The 25,522-nt window shown below is 42.2% G+C and overlaps 1 protein-coding gene across 2 annotated transcripts in view; it reads right to left on the minus strand.

Annotated features, from left to right (window-relative positions):
- Positions 1–4,701: 4,701 nt before the first annotated feature.
- The window catches only part of PTPRT (protein tyrosine phosphatase receptor type T), a 453,423-nt gene continuing 432,602 nt past the window's right edge, over positions 4,702–25,522 (minus strand). For both annotated transcript variants that reach the window (XM_055814515.1, XM_055814516.1), the window contains 10 exons: positions 24,037–24,153; positions 22,547–22,701; positions 19,942–20,077; positions 18,750–18,899; positions 15,604–15,777; positions 11,912–12,043; positions 8,485–8,610; positions 6,839–7,002; positions 6,167–6,302; positions 4,702–5,305 (listed from right to left, as the gene is read on the minus strand). In XM_055814515.1, the coding sequence (XP_055670490.1) occupies positions 5,252–5,305; positions 6,167–6,302; positions 6,839–7,002; positions 8,485–8,610; positions 11,912–12,043; positions 15,604–15,777; positions 18,750–18,899; positions 19,942–20,077; positions 22,547–22,701; positions 24,037–24,153 (1,344 nt within the window). In that variant the 3' untranslated portion in view covers positions 4,702–5,251. The remainder of the gene's footprint in view (positions 5,306–6,166; positions 6,303–6,838; positions 7,003–8,484; positions 8,611–11,911; positions 12,044–15,603; positions 15,778–18,749; positions 18,900–19,941; positions 20,078–22,546; positions 22,702–24,036; positions 24,154–25,522) is intronic.

The raw sequence follows: 25,522 nt of genomic DNA on the forward strand, positions 1-25,522 counted from the left end.
AAGATATAAGAGCAGTCGCGCAAGGAGGAGAGAAAGAAGAAGGTGCAAGCTTCCTACCTGTTTCAGGACTCCATTTAATCTGCCTTCTCTCCAATGTTTGGTTTCTCCCAAAGGAGATTTCTTCTCCTTTCCTTCTCTTCCAGATGGCAACTGGGTTAACTGCCTTCTGGATCACCTGCTGTGGGAGCCTCTCTCCTCTCTCTGACTCTACAGCGCACCAAGAGCAGCAACCAGCAATCCCTGGCTTGAGATTCCCAAAGGAAACCCCTCAAGCTACTTCTAAAGGGCCTGTGAAAAGTAAACGGAAAAACAAGCCTACCACCTGCAGGCTTAAATCTACTACTGAGGGGTCTACATTGCCACTGGGTTGGTTTTTTTTTGGTTTGTTTTTTTTTTTAACAGGGAGTCTACAAATCCAAAAAAAAAAAAAGTTAGAAATTGCTGACACGCAAGTACATGCTGCTCTAGGCAAAAGTTCTTCTTTGGGATTCCCTCCTGTGCCCTACGGTTACGTGGACCTAACTGATTAGGGATGACAGCCATGTCCCAAAATCTCTTGCCTGCCTTTTAGGAGTTTCTTCAAATGTGTGTGCACATGGGCAGGGGCTGAACGGAGCAGAGGGGTACAGAAACCGCAGTTCGACTTGGCATCAAAGGCCACCAAATTCATATCTTTTCTGTGCATGTAGAAACTTTTCAATGCTGACTGCTTGTTACTGGTGGGCCAAAATGACAACTCTAGCTCACATAAATGGCTAAAATGTGAATAAATTAAGAGCGACCACCAGAGCATGTCAAAGGCAGACAATTCTGCGCAACCTAACAGAAGAATTTTAATCGCAAATTGAAAGGTCTCCTACTAAGCATAGCCCAGAGACTTCCCTGATCAGAGAATACCAATTATTTCAAACCGCAGACATAAATAAACCCACCAAATTCCCACTTGCTTGCTTGCTACCAGAGGTCCCGACTCAGTTACCTTCACATGTACACTGTACTCCTTTGCATGGTCTCTTTTCTTTATGTTAATTTGCAAGTACTTTAAGTCTATTTACAGATAGAGGTAAAACACCTTTTTCCTTACAGGTAGCTTGAAGAAGTTAAAAAAAAAAAAAAAAAAAAAGAGCCAGCATAAGACAGAGCTCTTTAAAAAAAAACAACAAACCCTCAAACCACCATCAACCCCCCCCCGAAAACTAAAAAATAAAATAAAATAAAATAAAATAAAATAAAATAAAATAAAATAAAATAAAATTTGTTAAGACTTACTGTACCTTTTAGGGGTTTTGGTCTATCTCTTCCCTGCAGACAACTCAAGGTCTTCCTTCTCCAGCAGCCAGCCTAGATAGCTCTGGAACTCATTGCTTCAGTTACATTCCTTAACAATTTCAGATGTTCGTTGCTCCCTGTATGAGATAGTCACCCCTGAACCACCCTTCTTTATCTATTTCTAGTGCCCTGTATTTCAGATTAAACTTTAGACCAATACTACGCTATCAATAAAGAGTGCTCCCTCACCCTTGAGGGATTTCTGAATGGGAATAAATTAATCTTCGTTATGATCATTCAAATATTGTCAATATCATATTTTTTCAGCCTGAAATTCAGGAATTCACCTTTTCTACTGTAAATTTTTGCTTTCCATCCATGGCAGGGCATGCTTAAGTTGGAAAGCGCACCCTGACTATTAATCCTTTCAGGAGTGAGAAAGCCGCCTTTATCGCATCTCATAATTTCTCTCTTTCCCAGCGAAAACAAACCCATCACCCATAATCTTGCTTCAAACACATTACTTATTTTTGCTATAGGCTGTTCTGTAGCGTTTAAGTAACCTCAAGGTAATAAGGTTATTTAAAGTGAGCTTCTCTTCTTTTCCCATGCATTTCCCTTCTTCATTGATTCACATTCAGCATTATCTGAATTGCGCAGTAAGGAACAGCATAAAGATCCCTGAGCCAACACAGACCGGAGCTGGGTCAGTCCCCTGGAAGCAATGTAACTGCATGACACGGTAACAGTTTGGCAACGTAGCCTGTAGTGTTTGCTGAGCATCTTTCCACAAGGATTGTAGGCTGGACATTAGAAGGAGGTTGAGACACATGGCTGAGTTACCACATAATAAGCTGTGACTAACAGTTGGGCTGTGGTAACCTGCATTTGCATTAAACTCGTTCCTTGCAAAGAAAAGATAAAATTTAGCTTAAATATCTTTCCCTGTAGTTTACGCTAATGCCACTTGTCATTTGCAGAGGGCTAAAAGCACATGGTGAGTCACTATGGGTCAGCTGATACATGCGCCTAAATGCACCTTCAGTACCATTTTGCATCCCATAAACACATTCAAACCTACCTCAACACCTTCACCACCACCACTGCGAGTGCTGTTCTGCCCTGCTCATCCAACACCACCTTCTCTCCATGCAAACATCCCTCCTATGGGCTTACATCTGGCTTTTTAATCTAATTTCCTTCATGCTACTGTCAAGCCTTGAATTACCTCCCACACTTCACATCTCAGTCTTATTGCCATTTCTTTTACCTCTCTATTCCTTTTATCCTGGCCGTCACCCTCAGTGCTTGCACTAGTCTTTCAGTAAGTCATGAGGGGGACCTATCACTATGCTAGTTTCCATGTAAAATTAACAGAATGCTAAATACTAATTAATATTTCCTTAGTATCCACAGGGAGTGATTCCCTCTGGCTTTCTGCAGTTAGCAGAGTCACGAACACAGTTGTTGAAAAATGCCATTCTGGGATCAGGATTCCCTCTTCCCTATTCTTTGCTAATGGCTCCCAGTTCCTGACCTACACTGTTACAGCAAGCCACGTGTAATCAAAACACTAATATTACGCTTTTCTTCTCATTTTTATCTCATTGTTTTGCTTTATCTTCTATTTTTTTTCTGCAGAATTGTTTGTGTTGCTTAGTGACAAAAGGGAAAAAAAACCCCACAATTAAACCCAGTAGTTTCATGCGACACCAGACATCCACCTACAGCTCCGCTAGAAAGTAAAGGCAATTTCAGGTTTTCTTGCAGAGAGCAGAAAGGACCAACTAGAAACAGAGCAGAGGCACCTGTGAGGGGGTTCTCACTGATGCTTTATGGCATACCAACTACATCAGGGAGAACGTGGTTCAAGCTCATTTAAGACCTTTGTGACACTGAAACCAAGAATCCAAAGCCCCTTAGAATATGAGCTAGTGCTTCAGCGTTCTATGAAGCCCCTCCTCTGCTTAGCAGGAAGAGGATTATTGCTGTTCCGAGCATCCTTCCCTAGATTGTTGGAGGTCCTGGTAGAGATGATAACTACTTGCTTAGATACTGGTATGTTTGAGTCGAGAGCTGCTTTTATCGGATTTCATTTCCATCCTTCATTGTCAAGGCAAAGGTATGACTTATGACAAAAGAATGACCATGAAGCAGAGGTGCCTTCAGAATTTACACACAGAATTAGCAAAATGTTCTGACCTTCTGTCATGCTGTACGCCAGGCATTGACATGACAGAGTTCCCAGCACAGTCTTGAAGTATTTACCTGAGGGTGGAAAACTACAGGGTGGTAGAAAAGTGGAGTTTCCTTAAACTCTTTCCTTCAGTCTATCTTTTAGCAAGTCTGTATTTGAAGAAACCTACGTCTCTCAGAATCTAGTTTATACACAGAGCAACCTCATATCCCTGCACCCCCAAGATAAATAAATGGCTAAATTGAAATACTGAAATATTGTAAGGCCTAGTTCATTTAGTTGTTTCTTTTTCCTCCAAGATTACCCTGCAGACCTCAATGATTAACTACTTAAACATACTCATTTAGAAAAGCAATTTCTTGGCTGCTAAGGAGTCAGAATGAGATCTAGAACCATGGCAAAACACAGCTGGTGTTTGTTTCAGCGAAGGAGAGTTGCACAGGCATTTCTGCAGAACAAAACAAAAGCTGTTTTGCTTAACAAGGGAAGTTGCTGTGCTGGTCTAACACTTATCTTAACACATGTCAGAATAGGTTTCTGTGTATGTACATCACCTTTACTACAGCTTGGATGGGTTACCATTTTGAAGCTTGCAGGGTCTGTAAACCTGAATAAATCACTCAACTACATCTGACTGTACAACGGTTTGGAAATAGGGAGGAAATCTTGACCAAACCCAATTTTAAGATTACCTTCAGATTTTAAGCTCTTGAACAGGAACCTTCTTTGTTTTCTGTTTGCACAGTGCCTAGTTCAGCAGGGTCCTGTCATGACTAGGGGTCCTAAGTTCTACAGCAATACAAATAATAAATAAAAAATAGCAATACATAGTATATGATCGATAATACCTACTTTATACCCTGTTTTTCAAAGAGACACTGCACCCCAGCAAATACTTGAAAAATGTGGTAACAAAGTTACCAAAGTTGCAAGACAAATGCAATTTGTTTGATGCAAATAGTTAACCTTAAGGTTCAAGTGGCTGGGAAACTCCTTAGTAGTATTGTTTCACCAGCACCAAAACGAACACAGACCAGAGAGATGTCACCGGTTCATGCACAGCCTTGGGAGTCCAGAGAAACTGGGAGGAAACGTTTGCGTAGAAGCTGAGGCGGTGAAACCATAAACAGCTTCTCATCTTTACTACCTATTTTCATGCTAAAAGGGACTGGGTATAGGAAGAGAATTCCAGTAGGGTTTTTTGTTGGTTTTTTTTTTTGGTGGTGGCTGTCTGTTGTTGGCCTTTTCATTTGGAAAAACAAGTAAAATGAAACAGATAAGGTAGACAAATCGTAATGAAACATTTCATATATCCCCTATGGCTATCTCATTTTTTCCCAAATGACTGCTGCATGAAATTAAAAAATTAAAGACTGGGATTTGAGAACAAAATTATAAATTAAAAAGAGACATTTAAAAGAGCATTTCCTAAGGGTTTCATTCCTTCCCCACTCTGCAGCAAGATGAGCAAAAATACAATCCAAAAGAGGAGAGAAGAAGTCAGAGGGGATTAGAAAGTCCAGTCTTTCAGCCTGTCTCCCATTTTGCTAATTTTTACAGTAGGTTATTTAAGAAGCGGTAGATGTTCTGATAGAAAGCAGGCAGCAGCAAACACAGGCATTGTCTCCTCCTTCCAGCGAGGTCTGTGCAATCTGAGTCTCTTGCTCCGGGAAGGAGAGGTTTATTCTTCCCACACTTGTTACTGCCTTCCAGTATGGGAGAGGGGAGAAGCATCTGCCAGAGATTGGGGTCTGGCATTTCAGAGGCTCCCCTTCCTCTGCTGGGCTAGAAGGAACTCAAGTATTCCAGTGCAACCTCGTATACAAATTTATACTGTTCCTGAAAGAGAGAACAGAAGTCAGTGGCATTAGGATATGGGTAAATTCTGCCGAGCTTCATTCTATAGGCTGCCAAAAATGCCTCCTCTCTCTTCCTTACACCATTTGGCAGGACCAGACAAACATTAATTGCCTTTCTACTTGATCCTGAACAAGCATTACTAAGAGATGGTATCGTCAATGCAAGAGAAAAACACTCAAAGAGACAGCCACAGTATGGACTACTCATTATTTGCTCCCAGCCCTCGTTGCACACATTGGTTGCAAGGAACAAATTCAGTGTGATCGATTGATGAGATTGGATTCAGGACAATTTAATCTCTTCAGCTGCAGGGAGCAAGGCCTGGGGTACAGTCCATTCTCCCTTCCTGGTTTCCAGGTGTAGGACAGCATTAAAACACCGGGCTGGGCTGTATGCATGCACAGGGGGGCAAATCCTACCCCCTCCCCACGGCCGTGGTGATGGGTATTTGGGTTTAACCTCCCGGAGGCAGCTCGGTGTGGGAGATAGTGTTCGTCACACTGCCAGGGCGGCTGTTCCCTCCGCTCAAGGACAGAAGCAGTGGAACCAGAAGATGCATTACACGTGCTAAAAGAGGTTTGATTTCAGTTCTGATGGCTTCATGTTATAATTTGTTTTGATTCATACTGGGCTAAGCCGTGACATTTTTTACCTACCCTAAATATAGACATATATTTTGCATAATAATATATATATTTATAACATATATTATTATAATTACAATTATATATTATTTAATCTAAATTATTTAAATGTATATTTTTGCATAAATATAGATAAATATAAATATATTTCTGCATACCCTGGGTAGGGTAAGGCAGAGGGAAAAAAAAAGCTTACCAGTGACTCCACCATGTTGGATTTGTTATTCCGTAATGTTTTCACTATGTGGAACACATCAATGATATTTTGCTGTTGAATCATTTCACACACGCTGCAGATGGCACAGAAGGTGCCGCTGCGTCCTCCGCCGTTCCTGGGTACAGAAGGAAAGAAGCGAAGGTGAAGCCAGGTGAGGCTGGGGCGGGGGGGAGAGCACATCGTCACCCCACTCACATACCACGGCCACTCAGGACTGGCTAAGGGCACTCAAGGGTCTGTGAAAGTGGCGACCTGCAGGGCAGGGGACAGGGCTGGGAGGGCTACGCTGAGCCCTGCCGCGGTGGCCAGGGAAGCCCCAGGGACCGCAGCGCTGCTCCGCACGCCGGGGCTCACAGGAGCTCTGCGGTCAGAGCCGGGCACGTGGCAGCGCTGCTTCAGTTGTGCCTGGGCTCCAGCCATGAGACCACCTACACAGCAGAAAGCAGATTTTTCAGCTGCTCCTCACCGCAATCAGTAAAATCTCTAGGCCAGGATACTATAATGTAGCACAATATTCAACCTGAAGTGTGTTATAAATGTAATTTAACTTCATTTCCCCCCCGAAGCCTGGCAAACCACCAAATCTCCAGATCCATAATAAGCGCTCTTCAGACAGCAGTTTGCGAGGTTACATTTTTCAGCACTACTTACAGGCAGTGGACCACAGTCCGTCCGTCTCTCCCATCGTACTGTTCCTGCCACTTCTCCAACCTTCTGACCACCTTCAGGAGGGAACGTTTGGAGGGAGGGGTGTCCCTGTATGCTGGCCAGCCAATGTACTGAAGGTGCTGAACTATGCGATATCCGTCCTGAGGCTAAAACAAAGAGTATTTTCAAGATGTTAAATAGAAGGGGGTGGGGTGGGGCAGGAAACAGAGAGAGAGGGTAAAGCAAGGGGCACTGGCTGCATGGCATCTGCCCCTCTGGATTTGACATCATCGACGTTAACACCCTCCACTCTGAATACTGGATACAGTGGAGAAACAAGGACTTTCCAGTAATCTGGATAAAAATTATGACTTCAGATATTAAAGAACTAGACAGAAACTAGGTGCAAGGATCCATTGGTTTTTTTGTTTTTTGGTTTTGTTTTTTGGTTGTTTTTTTCTTTTTTTCCCAGTAGAGAATAAACTCTCATCAAACTGTGCGAAGAGATCAAACAGATCAATTATGTCTTTCCAGGTTGCCTGGGATCAAACAGATCAATTATGTCTTTCCTGGCTGCCTGGGCTGGAGATTAGTTGTGCTATAAGAACTAAAGGCAAGGAAGTTTCTCCAAAAAAAACCCCAGTTAAGGATTCCCATTAAGATTTTAGCAGAGGCCGTTGGTGTTGAACATAGATGGCTGCAGGGAGCTGCGTGTTCACAGCATCCACCCTGTCAGCTACGGGCCAGTTTCATCCTGAGAGTCACAAAGCCTTAGTCTTAGCAGCAACACGGCCTCAAGGCTGTCCCTGCTTCAGAGGCAGCTGGCCTGGGATAGAGGAAGGTGAATACCTAACTGATTTATCAGTTTGTGCGGTTGGACCACAAGGTTCACTTTGCAATGCCACGACCGACTTGCTGCACAAGCTCTGACCACACAGAGAGTAGTGTGTTAAACAGCCTGGAAATGTGACTTGTGGCATCTGCTCCCATTTCTGATTAGAAAAAATGCAAAAGGAACAAAAAAGGAGACACAATCAACCTGGGAAACAACTCACAAGAGAAGAATCCTTTGCTGAAACCCTTTCCCGCAGCCATGAAATTGCATTGCCAGGGTCCAGTGTGCAGATAAACTTTGTTTATATAATTTTAGATATCCTTGGGCTGAGGGGTATAGACCAAGAGCTGCTTATAGAAATGGCCGTTGCTTATTTATAGGAAAAACAGTGGCAATTGGGAATCCCAGTCTAGCCAGTAAACGTTGCATCTGTCTTCAGAGAGACTGCATAGTAGTTGACAGATGGAGAGCTGCTGACACTATCCCAGTATATTTCCTATGATACTGATGATTTTATATTGGCTAGTAAGTGATTAATTGTTCTTAAATATACATAGAAAAATGCTTTCCATTAAAATACAGATTTCCAGCTCCTATCATCCACTTTCTAATTTCAGCCATGAGTCTTTTACCAATACAGACTGATGCAATTAAATGTTAGTTAAAGGAAGTAGCTACTAAATTCTGCCATGGAATTTTGTCCCTAGGTGAGAGATACAGCATCTCAAAACTGTAAGTCTTGGTTCTGCCTCTTCCTCGTGCCACAGTATATTTTTAAGAATGAACAGGGAATCGGGTATTTCACTGATCTTACCCGGGCCATGTTGCAGATCCGGAATATCCGGTTGATGATATCTTCATCAATGTCCGCTGAAACAAACTCTACTTGAATGGGGCCATAACAACAGGACGTCTTCTCCGGCCAATACTGCATGCAGAGCTGGAGAAAATACCAAAAGAAACAGAAAGCACCTTAACTATTAACAGGGAAATACATGTTCAGTTTTCTTTCCTTTTGAATTTATAACTAGCCCCAAACCCATCACCAATCTTGCATTACATTTATTTGCTCAGACAAGACCCCCTTCTAGCTCAGTAGATTTTTTTTTATATCGCTTGGGTTTGTGTTTGTGTGTGTGTGTGTGTTTTTGTGTGTGTGTGTGCGTGCGTGTGCGTGTGAGAGAGAGAACACAGTTTGTAACTGATTCATTCCGGGGTCTGAAGGTACAGAAAAGGTGGTTGACAAATGAAGCTTCTGTAGGGGTACAGATTGAAAATGGGCATTAAAAGATTAGTGTCTGTAGGTAAATTTCATAGGAACCACCGAGGTTTGATGTTAATGAGGAAACAGTACATGCAGCAAGAAGATTAATCTTAATTCAAGCAAAGTGGAACTTCTTTTTTTCTGTAAGATGAACTTTTTTAGCTTTCCAATTCCACCAGCGAGCAGAGGAGGGAGAATGAGTTTGCTCTGAGAGCAACAAGAACAACTCCAGTTTCAGGGTGAACCACCCCTGAATCTGTGAAGTTTGTGAAGCAGGTTGGAAGTCTTTTTTCTTATGCTGATATTACTGAATTGAAAGTGCAAAAAAAAAAATCCCATCCACACAAATTACAATCTTAAGTATTTCAATTCCATCTGGAAATACATCATGGCGAGAAAATATTTTGCATGAGATCTCATTAGCAGTTTCTGCTGAGATTGTATTTCTTTCTGGGTTTTTTCTTCCTATTTTCAAGTGTAATTTTTTAAGTTTTGAAACACCCAGATGCTTATTTGAACTTGATCTCAAGGTTTTCAAGTTCAATCATTGCCAGTAATAACGTCAAGTGTGTGCATGCTACTGCATTAATTCTGCATTCGTGTTATTCCTTTGATCATATGGGATTGAAATTGGGTGGGATATTCGTGCAATCTTATGCATCTTTGCCCTTGTTAGTTTTTCAAGATTAAGCAAGCCAGCCAAGACCACATAAGCAACTCCTCCTTTGAAGGTTGTCTTTACTCTTCATTCAGACTTTCAAGCAGCCTACAGATCTCCTCTCAAAGCATCTGCCCAATAGGCAAGGAGATTTGAGCTGAGCAAGTACTTTAGGAAACAGGTGTACTGGAAAGAAGAAAAAGATTAAACCTTTCCTTAATATTGAAAATCTGCTTTTCATAAAGCAGGTCTGTGAATGGCCACCTATCCAGATATATATGTATATACCATGCTTAAAACAGTCTGTCATGTTCTCTGACCTCCAAATGGTTTTATTTGTACCTTTTCCCTGCATAGTGGATTAAAGGTTCACTTACCTATCCATTTTAGCTCTTTTCCTCTCTACAGATCAGGCACAGCTTTTACATAAGCAATTTTTGTGTTTGCGTTCTGCTCGTGGAGATGAGTAACGCACCCTGCTCATGCACTCAAATACAGTATCTGCAGGCAACTGTACACCAACAGTTTCATAGTGCTCAGGGTAACAGCGCTTGGATTAGGCAATGATGAACAGCTAGATAATTACAACATTGCCACAGAATGGCAGTGCAAGTGCAACATCATTACGTTTCCTTTTCAGAAATCTCACTTTCACAACTGATCTGCTTAAGGGTGGGAAGGCTCTGAAGAGGGATCTGGACAGGCTGCCCATGGTAGTGGTTGAGTCACCACCCCCAGAGGTATCTAAAAGACATGTAGATGTGGCACTTAGGGACATGGTTTAGTGGGATTTGGCAGTGTTAGGTTTACAGTTGGACTTGATGACCTTAAGGGTCTTTTCCAACCTAAATGATTCTACAATATCAAACTGTCACACCTTGCCTTGAAAGCTCATAAGGTACGATCTTTAAAATCATCCTTAACTTCCAGTGCTAGCTGGATGTTTTTGGCATTGGCTGCAGACTTGAGCTGGTGACATCATGCTAAAGTAACTGTCAAAGTGACTTTATGCGTTGCCAAATCTCCCTTTCCATGCCTACAGACTCATAAAAACAAAATTTTGCTAGGAAAAAACCCAAAGCAGGGAAAGTCTAGTGCAGAAAGATAGTCACAAGAATAGCACTGGCTGAGGCTGATAGGTTTGTGTTTTCCAAGAACGAAGTGTAAGGAAGTGTGTCACTACCAGAAAAAGCAGTGCTTTTCTTTAAAGCATCAGAAAAAAAGGAAAAGATTATCTTTGCCTCTGGAGTCAATGCCAAGCTGCAGAATCAGGGAGGGAGAGCTGGACAGAAGACAGCAAATGCACAGCACCTTGCACGGCGGTGGGACTCTGCAGGGTACCAAGAGTGCCCACTGCTAAGCCCAGCTCTTACTGGGGCTGGAAACTAAATCCCATGGAGTTCACCCTGCAAAGAGATCTTCTCAAGGAACAAGGTGATTGGTTTCTGCATTACTATCAAAGAAAGAGACCAATAATCTCGCCGCCTTCAAGTGTGGTAAGATTTTGAAGACAGAGAAGAGGCAAATGAAAAATTAATCCATGAAGTGCCAACTACTTGAGGGTTCCTCTCCTCTTGTTTAACAAGTGCTGTAATGGGTGAATTAGCCATGCCAAATGTACTCTTCACGTAAATTGCATGATTATGCCTTTTTGAAAGCTGTTATCTTCTGCCACTCATCAGCAAGGTGGCTGGAAATGCTAGTACAGGAGGAACTGAACGGCTGCTCCCCTGGAAAGCTCAACTCCTGAAAATAATGGTGCGTTCAGTAGCCAAGAAACCAATTTACATATGATACTAGAATGAAAAAAAAACCAAACCAAACCAAAACACAGCACAACATGTTTCTCCAGAACCTGTGCAAACCACACTTCTCGGTGTTACAGAATTGCATCGGAGAGCTCAAGAAGATCCTTTGAATGATTTCAGCACCTCTTGTGGTTTTATTCTGGAAATCTCAAGTGAACAGACAAGCATGAAGCATGCTGGGGCTGTGGTACAAAACATTCTTCCGAACGAAAGACAGACAAATATACAAGAGGAAAGAAACTGGGTTTGGGAGGAAAATTCAGGCCCACAAACACAACATATTTAGATATCCCTGTTAAATGCATTAAGAATTAGCTGCCTTAGAAGGAGCCAAGCATGTAGACTTACTCTTTATTGTACGTCAAAACGTTACCTATTACTTTCCAGTTCCCCTTCATTTATTTATTGGGGTGGGGATGAGGCCCACAAGAAAATGGCAGCAGAAACACTCTTAAAACCATCTGGATTTGAGAAGAAAGTTACATGACAGAAATGACGAAAAATCACTGACCTGTGCTGCATCCATCTCATTCAGCATCACGACAGAGGAGCAGTTATAATCAAACACCAGCCTCCAGAAGTCTGCTATGGTGTTGGGCAAAGGGTGTTGGGTTACAATAAAGGCAGCAGGTTGCTTGTGGCTCTAACAAAAGAATAAGATTAGTTAAAAAAAAAATCAATCAACTTTTATTCAAACGAATATTATACCCAGGAGGCTATGGCTAGGCAATCTGAGCCATTTAACCAGATTATACAAATCACATATCCTTCTCCTTGTTATCGCTCTGCAATGAATGAATGTCTCATAATGGGATTCTTTTGCTCCCAATGAAGACATTTCATTAAAGAAGTGTCACAAGAGCAGAGATTACCCAAATCAATTATTTATATTTTGAGACTCAGCAAATAATACTAATTCTACTATTACTACTACTACTACTATCAGTAATATTAATAATTGGAAAGAAAACAGCTGGAAGCAAATGCTATCCTTTTTGTTGCAATGGACTCTAGGAAGTACAGAAGGATTACCCCTCCCGTCTCCTATTGCTCCCTGGTGATGTAGTGCTGCAGAGGTGGCACATTCGGATCCCAGCCATCCTTTAAGAGCTTGTGGGGCAATATCCAGAGCCTGTGACACTGTGACATTTAATTTCTGATGCTATTCTTTCACCTCAAAAAAGCCCTCTGACCTCAATCTCCCTAACCACGAAGGGGAGGAACTGTGCTCCTAGCCTCTGCGGGGCTGTGTTAATGAATGTTTGCGAGGGACTTTGAGATGAAAGGGTACAAACTCAAAACTTTATCGCTTTCCAACCATGGCAGGCAGTGCCTAGATGAGCCTGCAAACTGCATGGTCCTTTGTGCTGTGCATCTGTGAAGCAGACTTGAATCAAAAGGCACAACATTTCTGAGTAAAAAAAGCCAAACAAAAAAAACAACCAAAAAACCCCCAAACAGATGAAGATTTTAGACTTAAAGAAATAAATAAAACCCGACAGCATTAAGACAGCCATTGTGGGGGTTTGACTTTTCTCCTCCATATGAGTCAGAGGTGGGTGGCAGTGCTGAGCAAACCGTGCTGGGAGTGGGAGAAGGTGCTGTGCACGCTTTGCACCAGCCTGCAGGGCAGCTCTGCTGTGCTTCTGTGTGTGCAAGTATGAGAAGAGTGATGGGACATGAAGTAGAGAGAAGGAAAAGGAAACGATTTATTGGAAAATGTTCAGTCTGGAATGGATTTTCTTCTTTCTCCCTACTCTGTATTTCAAACCTAGGAGCACCAGCACGGGTCAAAAGCTATGTTGTACCAGGCCAATGGTGGCAAGAGAGTGGCAAATACAACGATGACTCTTATCTCTTAATTAGAGTTAAGAACATCATAATGTTTCTCTGCTTTTTCGTTGTGCACCAATATAGCACTTTGCATAATTTGGCTAAACTGTTGGCTGAAGGTAAGACATGTTTGTGGGTCTTGCCGTTAAGAGAAAAAAGAAAAATTCCCCAAGTGTTTTCTTTGCTACAGGTGAGGAACCAGGTTCACTGTCCTACTTCAAAGGGATGGTGACATGGAGTTAATTACTCATGTAAGAGAACATGTGTAGGAACTTGGGAGAATGACGACAAGAGGGACATGACATGGACTCATGCCTTTCTCCAAGCCCCATGCCTTAAATACAAACCTATTGCCACTTCTGTACGGATTGACTCAGAGAAGTGGCTAAAGTCTCTTTGCTTAAGGACCATGTTCAACTGATTTAGGGGAAGGTGAGGGATGGTATTTCTCCTTTCTTCTCAACAAACCATTTTGCAGATGCAAACATGGCTTTCCAGTGATTCTCATAGAAAAGCTCTACTTGAAGGAGACAGAGGTCACAGAGAGGAAACAACAGAGGTCTTGAAATCTCCTGACAAGAGTTCCTCCCCTCCAGGGGCAACAGTAGCCCTTTTGCTGTATTCCCAAAAACTAACTCAAGGCAGAAGAGGCTGGGTTTTAATGTTTTGCAGTCATCAGACTGGGACAGTCTCCAGGACAGTTTTAGCTAGCAGCCCAGACCGAGGGCTTCACCCCCTGAGGGAAGGTTCAAATGGCATTCTGGATCTAAGGTTGATTTTGGTGGACACAGTCCAGAGCAGCCTGCCAGATTGCCCTTCTGCAATCCATGCTTCCAAACCCAGCTGTAACCCATGCCAGGCATGCCACCACCCCTGCCTGCTCTAGTGCTTCTGCCATCATAGCTTTCATGTAACACAGAGAGCCAACTGCAAGTCAAAAAAGGTTTGGGGAGAAGTTTTTTAGAAAAGAGGTGAACATGAGAAATCTGTAAAAAAAACGATCAGCACTGGGACTGCATTGTCAAGTGTTCCCCAACACATGAAAGAACTAATGGTAGTTCAAGTCAACATGGGATGGATGAGTCCGTGCTTAGTACAAGAATGCAGACATGAAGCTACTAGAAAAGACAAAGAATTTGCAAGGACTGTCTTCAAGAGGGATGCCGATGAAAACATGGGGTTTTGGCTCTTCCCCTCTGATTTTATTTTATTTTTTTACCTTCCCCAAAAGATACCTCCATGGAAGGATAAAGGAGAGCCAGGAGCATCATAGTGACTGAATTACAATGATGGGTGAAAAAACCCTTTGCACAAAAAATTTTGAGTAGCAGGAATTTTGGGGGGAAACACCATCATATTAGCAAAGTGATTTGAGGTAATGAGGGCTGAAATGTGCAAACACATTCCCAGTCCCTAAGAAACCAGATAAGACTAGATTGTGCTTCTGCAGATTTGCCAAAGCACAAAACACACTTTGAAGAAAAATAAAGTTTCCTTAGGCATATTTGCAGGAAAACATCACAATCTTTCTGAAAAGAAAAAAAAAAAAAAAAAAAGAAGTAAAATTAATTCTATGACCATTTGACTTAACCTCTTAAATGCAGTAGTAACACTCTTTACCAAAGATTGAAAGAAGCCAAAATTAAAAAGACCAACCCCAACACAAAAAATAGTGACATTTCACCCTGGATCATATTTACCCATACTCCAACTGCAGTAATTAGTGGCTTTAAAGACATCTCTGTCCAAAGGCAGTAAGGCACCACAGCAAAAAGAAACCATCAACATAATTCACCCTACACAAATGACCTGTGCTGTGAGATCCTAGCCTATAAACACAGCAAGGGAAAATGCCTTCAGACAGGCTTACATCAGCTTAACTCATGTCCTTCAGCCTTAAAGTATTTTGCACATCTGATCCCTGTACTCCTTAACCACAGAAGCTCAAATCAATCACTCGCTCCACACTTAAGTTATTCTTTTCAGAAAGCTGACCTGGCAAACATTTCTACATTTCTCTTCCAATATATATGGCAACCAATGTACAGGAAGAGTTGTCACAGCACTTCTTTGTCTGTCTGCCTTTCTACGATAAAACCTCAGGCTGCATGCTCATGAACTTCTTTGCCAAAAATGTTGCACCGCTGTGAGGCAGAACCACAACAGCAGTGTGCTAATCACAGCCTACGTGCTGCATTCCTGTGAGGGAAAGAAAATTCATGTGCCTTTGTCCAGGTTGGAAATGTCAGACACAGAAACTACAGGTAAAACAGTTTTTTGCTTTGGGTCCCTTTTTCCCAGAAAAGTATCCTGAGAATGAACGAACTCCATGCAGACTAGGAGCAGTGAGGACGGGACAGTGCTGCTTACGTCCATGAGTGCAGCATTGATGTAGTTACTCGATTCACCATCCACAGAGATGAGGAAAGGCAGGCACCGGTCCAAGGGCAACACATCCATGCAGCGGTTCTTGTCGTGGTTCCTTGGCAGAAGACCAATGCTGCAATCTTCTGGCCGAACACGTGGTGTCACAATATTGAGAGTCTGTGAAGCAGGGAGGGAAAAAGGGAAAGAAAGACAGAAGCAGGTTGAGTATCTTTGAATGTACTTCCACAAGAAGGATGCACACTACCTTTATTTTAAAGCTACTTAAACTAGTAGATCTCTGGGATCACAGAGAAAGAAAAAAGAAGGAGCACTGAGGAGCTTGTTGCCGTTATAATACCTTGTGTTTTGCACATCGTCCCAAGGTGCTCTTCTGAAAACAGTGAGCTCCAGCAAAAATTGAGGGCACTATGCACCTTGCAACAATTTCCAGCTCTTAAAAGACTATGGCAGTTAGGTAACATTTCTGTTCTTTCCTAGAGGTTAGAAATAGCTGTCACAGGTACAAGTTGCAGCTTTGACCTGGTCATGGAGTGAAACCTCCTTGTGTTTCTACCATCCCTAGGGTGAAAGCACTTATCCTTCTTGCTCTTCAAATGGATCCTGTGCAGAAGTACCCTGAGTATTGACCTGGCTCGCCCAGAAGGTCAGGCTGAGTTCAAATCCTCCGATGATTCCTCAGTCAAACTATTGATTTATCTTAACAGTAAAACCCTAAGATAACATGTTTGGTTTTGGTTTTTTTTTTTGTTTGTTTGGTTTTATTTATTTAGTTTTTTAACAGGAAAGACTATTTGTTTCATATGTTATTTAGATTGCTATTTTCCTTTGGAGTGACACATAGGATGCTTCATTTACATAGTCATACCTTATCTCTGAGGTCTTTCTGTCAGGTTTTACCATTATCTGCCTTTCCCACAGCTTGACAAACTGTATGTCTTTAAACCTAATTTTCTTTCGTATTATCTATTGCGGAGGTCTTCTTACAAACCAGTCCAGGTTGGTCAGCAGGGATTAAAAATAGCAAATCAAAGGGGACACATTTTAACACTGTCCTTAAGTTGTGGTAGATCAGTGGCTCTGATGTCATCCTTCTTTCCCTTGTTAAGTGTCTTCCTGAGCAAAGCCTGTGCAGCCAAACAGTGACCTCCTCTGCAGCCATCAGAGCAACACTAAATATTTATGGGTCAAGAATTCTTACCAAGCACTTGACTTCTGCCACAGAAAGGTTATGAATGGGAAAAAGAGGAGGATCAAACAATTCAAGATAAAGGAATGAGTCAAAGTATAAAATCTGACATAATATAGTTGCTCTAAATTATGCAGGTTCTACATAACAGTCCCTTTGTCTAGAGATGGAAAGCAGCTGGTTCGGCTGGGGAAGCAACACAAAATCTCAGATCTCTGAGATAATTAAGCAGGTGACTTGTTAGTCATTTACTCCTGTCTATTCTATGCCATCCCCCTCTCTCCCTTGTCTCTGTACTTACTCAGTGGAAAAAAACTCTCTAGAATGAACTTTTGCATGTTCACACAACATGTAGTGCATGAGAAATACACCCAACCTTACATGAGGGCCAGTGGGATCTAAATAACACAAATTGCACCAGCAGATTTATAGTTAGATCAACCGGTTCATAAAAGATTGTAGCAAAAGATACCATCTTTTGCATTACATCCAGACAATTAGGACTGAAGAATGCTCTGAGCCAAAATCCTGTAAAAATAGATTCTACAGCTAGACAGAGAATGAACCTCTTATGCAAAGTACAGCGGAGCATTTCCGTCCCACAGGAGTTGCCAGCCCCTGGCAGCTCAAAAGAACAAGCACACAGGCGACAAATCTCATCTCATCTCATGACAAAATAAGCCCAGCAAGCAGTGACTTGGTTTTTTTAATAGCATTACAGCATTTGATGAAGTTAGGCTTTGGCTCTTTCATGCCAAGCATCCAGAACCAGAAACACTTTTACAGATCTGATATCACTTGATAAAACCAGATCTTTTTTTAATTGAACTGTCATCAGTTGGGATCCACATTCTTTATCTCACTATACCAACCCTGATGATTCCCTGTAAGGTTTCAGAAAAAAAACACACGTTCTCCCTTTGCACAGAGAGGGAGGAAAAGAGGCATCCGACTCCAACCGGCTCCAGAAAGACATTATCTTACTGCAAAAGATGCTTTGCTGGGAAAGGAGGTAGGCATTTCCTACAATTAAAGGAATCACCACCTTTTTATTGCTGACAAAGAAGAATGGAGTCTTAACAAACAGCAGAGGTTGGTCTCTCTTTCCCGTCAAACTCACCTTGCCCCATATTTCCCCACAATATTATGTTTTTTTCTGTACATAGGTGTTGGCTGAAAATCCTAAAGGGATTTACACATAAATGGGAAATAAGACTGGAAACTTTAGTTCAGCGTTCTGCAGGGTGAGTCCTCTGCAGTGCACAAGATACAACATCACGGGACTCATGGCTTTGTATCCCAAGCCCATTTATTAGGCAGGGATAAGCAACGACGATAGCAAAAGGTGGAGAGGTTCCCATTTCATCACTTGTTCCAGGCAAACTGCACTGCAGCAGTATTTTGCTTGTGTATTTGCTGTATGTCATTTCAGTTCTCATCACCATGTAGCTGGCAAAACATCTGTAGTGAACCGAGGGATTCAGTTCATTGAAAATTAGTAGTAGTGAAAGTAATGCTCGCCGAGCTCACATCCTCCTTTGTATGGAAGGACATCAGCAAGTTGATTGTCAAGACTCAGAAGCAGCATATGAACCACAAGAACGGATAATAAGGGACCTTCAGGCATAAATGTTTCTGCATAAATTACAGAAGAAAATAAACAACAAGATATTTGTTGAAATGAGAAGTACAACACTATGTATGAAAATTAGTACCCTCGCTCTACTGAAGGGGAATGTTTTTCCTTGCTGAGGGCTGAAAAATCCATCCTCAAAACCAAATCTCTGCTCTATCCAGTAGCAAAACAATAAAAATCAGCTGAAATCAGACCTTGGCTCAGTGTCCTCCTTCTCTGCTCTGTTGGATATTGTAAAATGACACACAGAAATTATTTAAACACTTTTAATACGGCAACTGCAATGATTGAGACATATGAAATTACCTGAAACTCATCTTTTATCTGGCTGGAATTCGTCTGTGGATCTAGTCTGCTGATGTTGTAATATATGGATCTGAACTCACAAACTGGAATGGCCGTGTTGCCACAGAGACATGCCTCCAAAATGGCATCATGGACAAATACATACTGCTCCTGCACAGGGGAGGAGATAAAGATATTAAAACCATATTTTCAATACAGATCATGAATACAGATCATGAAATATCACAGGTTTTTTTTGGTTTTTGGGTTTGGTTTTTTTATTTTTTTTTTTCTTAAAGCATGCTCAATATGCATATTTGGCTCTGTTTCATGTGGAGACAAATTACAGTGTGCTATGTGACAGCTTTGTGAGCATATTTCATCCATCACTGAATGTGAGGTCTCATGTATTCATGTCAAATTTACAAGTAAAATGGGAAGTCACCACTCTCAGGAACACTGAGACAAGATGGGGGTGGACCAAGGAGGAAATCAGGGTGTGAAGTTTTTCTGTTCACAATCACGAGGCGGCGGTCAGGAACGGATTGCGCTTTGGACCTGTGATAACGCCAGAGAAACAACTGCGCTAACGTGTCTGCTCCATCTGTCTTTTCAAAACCTCTGGACTCTTGGTATCCCGGGTAAAGCTCGTTCCCTGAACTGAATAGGAGAAGTCCAACAAAGTTAAAAACGCTTCTCTGTTGCAGCCTATTGTCCTGTCCCTCAGGAGGGGAAGGCGTTGAAGCACATGCATACAACCTGTGCAGCAGAGTAACGTTCCACAGCAGTTTGCGCAGCTGCTAGACGCTACGTGATGGAGCAGCTTGCTTAATCAGCACCCAGAGCTTGATTCAAGGATGTTTCATTTGTTTAGCTTGCAATTGATATAAAGTAGGTGCTATTGAAGTCTGCAGTATACCTATGAATGAGTCATGAGAGGATTCAGGACATAGCTTTTTTCTACTGAGAGAACGAAATTAATCAACAATGCTAAGAGAAAAACTTCAAGGCTTGCTCTTCTGTCTTGCAGGCCCTGAGTAGCTGCCAGTGAATGTGATTTGGTGCACATCTGGACATGTTTAGCTACAAAAAGTTCTGTATAATCACATCACAGAGCAAGCAAGTTTTGACTTAATGAATTGCTGGGCTCCTGTTGAGCAGAGAAGCTGACAGAAAAGCAGCACCTTGTCAGAGGAGACCTGCTGGCACCTACCTCCGTCTGTACCAAATTGACCCTTTGGGATCGCAGCTCTCGCACGCAGTTAAATATATCCACCACACCTTCATTCTCTGCCATGTCAAGCATGATGTCGATGGCAATAAAGCACCCTGTTCTCCCAGCCCCAGCGCTAAGAAAAAAAAAAAAAAAAAAAGAAAAAAGAAAAAAGAAAAAAACATGAGGGTCTGCATGATCAAGGGACCGTAGAGAGGCAGGGCTCTATGGCGGAGAAAAGAACTCTTATCACAGACACATCTGTCTTCTCTTGGAAGCTGCTTCCCTCTTCCTATTGGGATGATTCTTGTGTGTAGCTAAATTAGCTTAGGATTTCAGAGAATGAGGTGAAACAATCTTTCCTGAAAGGGGAATGGACCCAGGGAGCAGGAAAAAAAAAATTGTGTTCTTATCAACAAAAAAAAATCCTCCATGAAAATAACCTTCATGATTGTACAGGTTGTTTCACCTGCACACCTCTCATCACACGGGATGTGGGAGAGCAGCCTCCAGGCTGCAAATAGACACAATTCCAGAAATTTTCTGCCATGGGACTCTTTAAAAGGCATGCACATGTTTACTCAAGTGGCCATGATGAAAGGGGCTCAGTCTTCCACTTCAAACATTTCTTTTCCCTTTTTAATCCAGAGGATATTGGGTCCCGAGGAGGGTGATTTCTTGTTGTGGATTGTAAAATTACAGAGGAAGGAGCTCGAGGCTACTCAAAACTTTCAGTTTAGAGCCCCCCGCTGCTTGTGAGAATTGGACCATCTCCTGCAAAACTGTGTTGTCACTGTGCCCTCCTTCCCTCCTGGGAAATCATCCAAGTTGTTTAGGTGTGAAGGATAGAGAGAGGAGAACGTCTCTTCACATTACTCCAAAGGAAGAAGGAAAACTCAGCTCAGATCAGGGAAACTTCAGTTGCATGAAAACTCCAGCAGAGCCGAAAGCAAGGAGATATGAATGACCATAAATTAATGGACCAGATTAATCAACTGCTGAATAGAGGGAAGATATTTTTCATTTGTAGAATTTTAATGAATAAGTGGCATTTCCTCTCCCTTTATCTCACAGCTTTTCAGAATTTTAACAAATAGTTATAACATTTCTATATTTAGAGAATCCTGGCACTTCATAAATATCGAACAGCGATATTATCCAGCCAGGCATCGGTAGGGAGAATTTGGTAATTACCACTTAAAGCAAGTCATTAAAATTCAAAAGCAGATAAATAACGGAGAGGAAATGGCATTTATTCATTAAAATGTGAAGGATGAAAAATTTCTCCTTGCTTTCTTGGTGACAATGTATCAGGTTCGGACTCCTTCCAGGGCCAGACCCATGTCACTGCACCAAGGTAGCAAATTCAGGCCCTGAGCTCTAAATGAATTCCCTCCTGCCAGCTCCTCAGGCTTAGCTGCATTTTATTGTAAAACTGATTTACTACTTGCTAAAAAACAAAACAAAAAACACCCACCCACCCCAAAATCTGTTTGAAAAAGGTAAGACCTAATTGATTTTCCTTTCTAAAGTCTGTGTGGGATGTATTCTGTCCGTCTTCCTGATCACACAGCACGGCACTCAGCGGTGAGTGTCTGTGGATGTATTGGGGGTGAGTCTTTGGGACAGCTCGCTCTGCTCTCACAGCCCTGCTCCAGCCACGTCTCCGCCGTAAGACACGTGCCCTGAGCACTGCAGAAGCAGCTGCAACAAACCCAAATTTGGGTTTTGTAGCAAAACCTTTCCTTGCAATTTTGCATCATTGCAAAACCTAACTGTGATGCCAGGCTGTGTGCGTGCCTGGTCTCCCACCCTCCACAGCGTGCCCGATCACACTTCACGCGATGAGTTCTTTGCCTCAAGGACACTTCTGCGTATCCATATAGCATCTTGCACAGTTGGGCTTTAAGCTCAGTGGAAAGAAAAGGGTGCAGAAGAGCCCTCACCAGTGACAGCAGCAGCCAGGGAGTTAGCACGCATGGGATTCAATATCTGAATTTTCACAACTGTAAACCAAGCAGCAAGGATTCCTCTGACATTCCCCTTTTATTTACTAGCTGGAAGGCACTGGGCAAATTTTTAAGTCTGACATTCCCCTTCCAGCTCCTGGGCTTTGAGGAGGCCAGGATGCACAACGGTTGGCATCTAGACCCAAGGCAGGCTAATGGCTCAGGTAAGGCTGCTGGTGCCGGGACAAAGCAGTGCATGTGGCTATGGAAAGCAAAGTTGCTTTAAAATTCCTTTTCTTTTTGTAGGCATTGTCCCTTCTGCCCCGTGAGGTCTGCTGTAGATAACAACTGGAATGACTGTCCCAGATATTTACTACTTTCCTGCTATGAACATCTAAGAGACTACAGGCCACCAGAGAGTCTTCTCCATTTGAATGACCCTCTCTGACCTCTTTATTTCATCTCCAATTCAGTTAGGCTCCAGAGCTGCCACTTTAGAAAAGAAAATCAAATTCCACTTTGTTTCCTGGTGAAGCCCACAAATTATACTCTTTAACAAACAAAACATAGTTGATTATTGCCAGATGAGAATAAAAAAATGAAAAAAAAGCTGAAAAAGCCGCTGCAGGAAAGGCTCAGACAAAGAGCTGGCATACCTGCAGTGTACCACAATGGGTCCTGCTTCTGGCGGGTTGAGAAACTTCACTTGGCGAACAAAGCCCAGGAGGCCTGTGGCATAGCAAGGAACCCCGTGGTCCGGCCAGCTGGTGAAGTGGAACTGCCGAATCTCTCGGATCTCATGGTAGCCTTTCTGAGGAGACAACACAGCCTCTTATTTTTCTTCTATCAGATGGCAATCAGTGTATTCTGCTCACTGCTCCTCTACCTCATGCAGAGGCTGAGCAAGCATCGAGCTCTCTCTCGTTCCACGTGGGATGTGTGCTATGCCGCTTCTCACGCCGAGAGATTTCAAGCTGAACTCCAATTACAAACGAAGTAGGTAACACACAGCTGAGGATTACAAAGCTGAATGCCAGCTCCCAATTCAAACCAGCAGTCTTACAATTCACACCCAGGAAATTAAACGACTTTAAAGGATGACTTCAGCCCTATCACACCACGGCTGCATTTATCCAGCCTCTTTTAGCGTTATGGCCATAAACCACCAAACTTAAACCCTTTCTGAGGCAATGAAGTAACAGCCTGGGGAATGAACACCTAGAGAGTGGGCACACCCCAGGCAATTGCAGACTTTCTGCCATCTCCTGCCAAAAAAAAAAAAGCACTTTGAGAATACAGCTGGTGATGAAGAGGGCAGAAACTGGTACCCAGACCCAGCACTTTGCTTTTCTGGTGAGGCTGTTACTGGTACATGACAACTGACACCACCTGTACATGCCCTGCAAAGGGCGACACAGAAGCATCAGCTGGCTGTGACATTTTATCATATGAGAAAGGTAGGTGGAATCCAGCAGCAGGTCCTCTAACTGTCAGATTCTGGCATTGGCATCTCTTACCAAGTTTTTCAGTGATTTAATGAAATATGGAGCTAATGTATTAGAAAACTGGAACAATATTCCCAGTGTGGCTGAAGTTCATTTAGCAGGAATTTTTGAAAAGCTTTAAAACCACTTACTGTGTGTTTGGAGAGTAATTTGGACAGACCTGGAATACTCTGACACTTAGAGTTCCAATTTCTAATTACAAGTAACAAAAGTCTTACAAATCCTGCCAATTTGGGGATAATTTTTACGCTCCTCTCTTTATTATATTTTTATTTCTGTTGAAAGGGGACCCTACCTGGCATCAAGTTTAACTGACACCTTTTTTCATCTGTAATTTGCCACTGTGAAACATGACAGTTATTATTCCTGGCACACCGTCAACTGTCTGCCAGCTTTTGGATGCATTTAAACTTCATGCACTGTGGATTCTACTTTTGTGGCTACATCAAGATGTTCATGTAAAATCATTTGTCCAAAATTGGAACCTCTGTCAAAAATTTAGGTTTCTGAAGTGAAACCTGTCCAAATAGTAACAGCTCTCATCTCCAAGAGCATTCTGCATATCTTTCCCAGAGCTCACATTTCTGAACATGGATTTTAAGTTTTGTATCAAAATTTCAGCTGACTGAAGATTTCCTTACCTTTTGTACAGTAAATGTGCGTATGACATACTCTGCCAATGGTTCTGTCTCAATTAATGTGACTTTAATATCTCCATAGACCTCTGTGTCATCTGGCCAGTACCGAACACACTTTACCTGAGGGGAAAAAAGGAAATATTGAGAGGAACTGGCTCCAGCTCAGTCAGAGCTGACCTACATTTTACACCGCTTACAAGCTGAAGCCAACACAAATTGGGCTTTCTTCTGATGTACAGACCTTATCAAAATTACCTGCATAAATTAGATCACAATTCTTTTACCACACATAGAAACCACAGGGAGGATTTTTTTCCCCCGTTTCCTCTGTTGTCAATACAAATGGAAGAGGATGCCTTTCTTTAAAATAGCCTTCCTTAAATTTACATACATGCCCTGACCATCCATCAGGTTTACAGAATAGCTGGCCATCACTACCACCATCCCCTTTAAAAAAAACTCCAGGGTCTTGCTATTGCTACTGTAACTCTCTCTGTTTAGCCAAAGAATTTCACTTCACAGGGACTGTGAGATACCTGTTGATACATTAAAATTGTTTGACTGTAAGCTTTCCTTATCAGATGAGGACACAAATTTGACATTTGACCAGCTGTCACAGATCTCAGCTAAGGCTTGAGAAAGAAATCTCCTGATCAAGTAAACATAACCCAAGCTTAGCCGCTTTTAGAAGCCATGTGCAAAACTAATAGTAGACATTACAGCCAAGGCTGTGAAGGTCTACAAGGGATATTTAGGCTAACAAACACTACCAAATTATTAAATGCTGTAGCATGAAAGAGTAGAACTGTACCTGTAAAAGCTGAAGCAATTAGCTACTGTGAACCAGGTTTCATGATCCAGTTCCAGTCATAACCAGAAGAGGGTTTATAAATATTAAAAAAAGATTAATGTAGGTTTGTTGGGCTTTTTACACAGAGGTGTTTATTTCAAAAAGTGTCAGTAGAAGGTAAAATAGAATAACAATAAATGAACAGAACCAGCTGGCATCCAACCACGAGATCTAAAGGAAATGAAACCCAAAGCAGCTGAATTACTAACGGCTGTGAGTAAACTATAATTGAAATTTTTCTTAGTACCAAAGCAATGGAAGGTGATAAACATCAGGACAAAACTTTTAAGGGCTCCAGCTTCTGGCTGAGGACGTCTCTAAACCAAAGACCACCAGGAGTGGGAACAATATGCTGGGGAAAGTCACCCAGACATGCCTTTTTTTATAAAGTCTAGCCTACGTCATTTGAGTTATTCACATTTGCTCCCGTCATGGGCTTTAGCAACTGCCTTGTGCTGCAACAGGGACTTCTGGCTCATCTGAACCCAAGAGAGTGAGGCAGTGGGTGTTGAGGAGGCCAGTGCTGCTGGGTGGCCCCAGGATCCAGCTGTGCACAACCTCATACCACCACGGAACATCATCTTCTGAAGTGACTGGAAACACCGGGCTTTGAACTGTCATTTAAAGAGCTCTTTTGAT

The sequence above is a fragment of the Falco peregrinus genome, chromosome 9 (assembly GCF_023634155.1).
Source record: "Falco peregrinus isolate bFalPer1 chromosome 9, bFalPer1.pri, whole genome shotgun sequence".
NCBI lineage: Eukaryota > Metazoa > Chordata > Aves > Falconiformes > Falconidae > Falco > Falco peregrinus.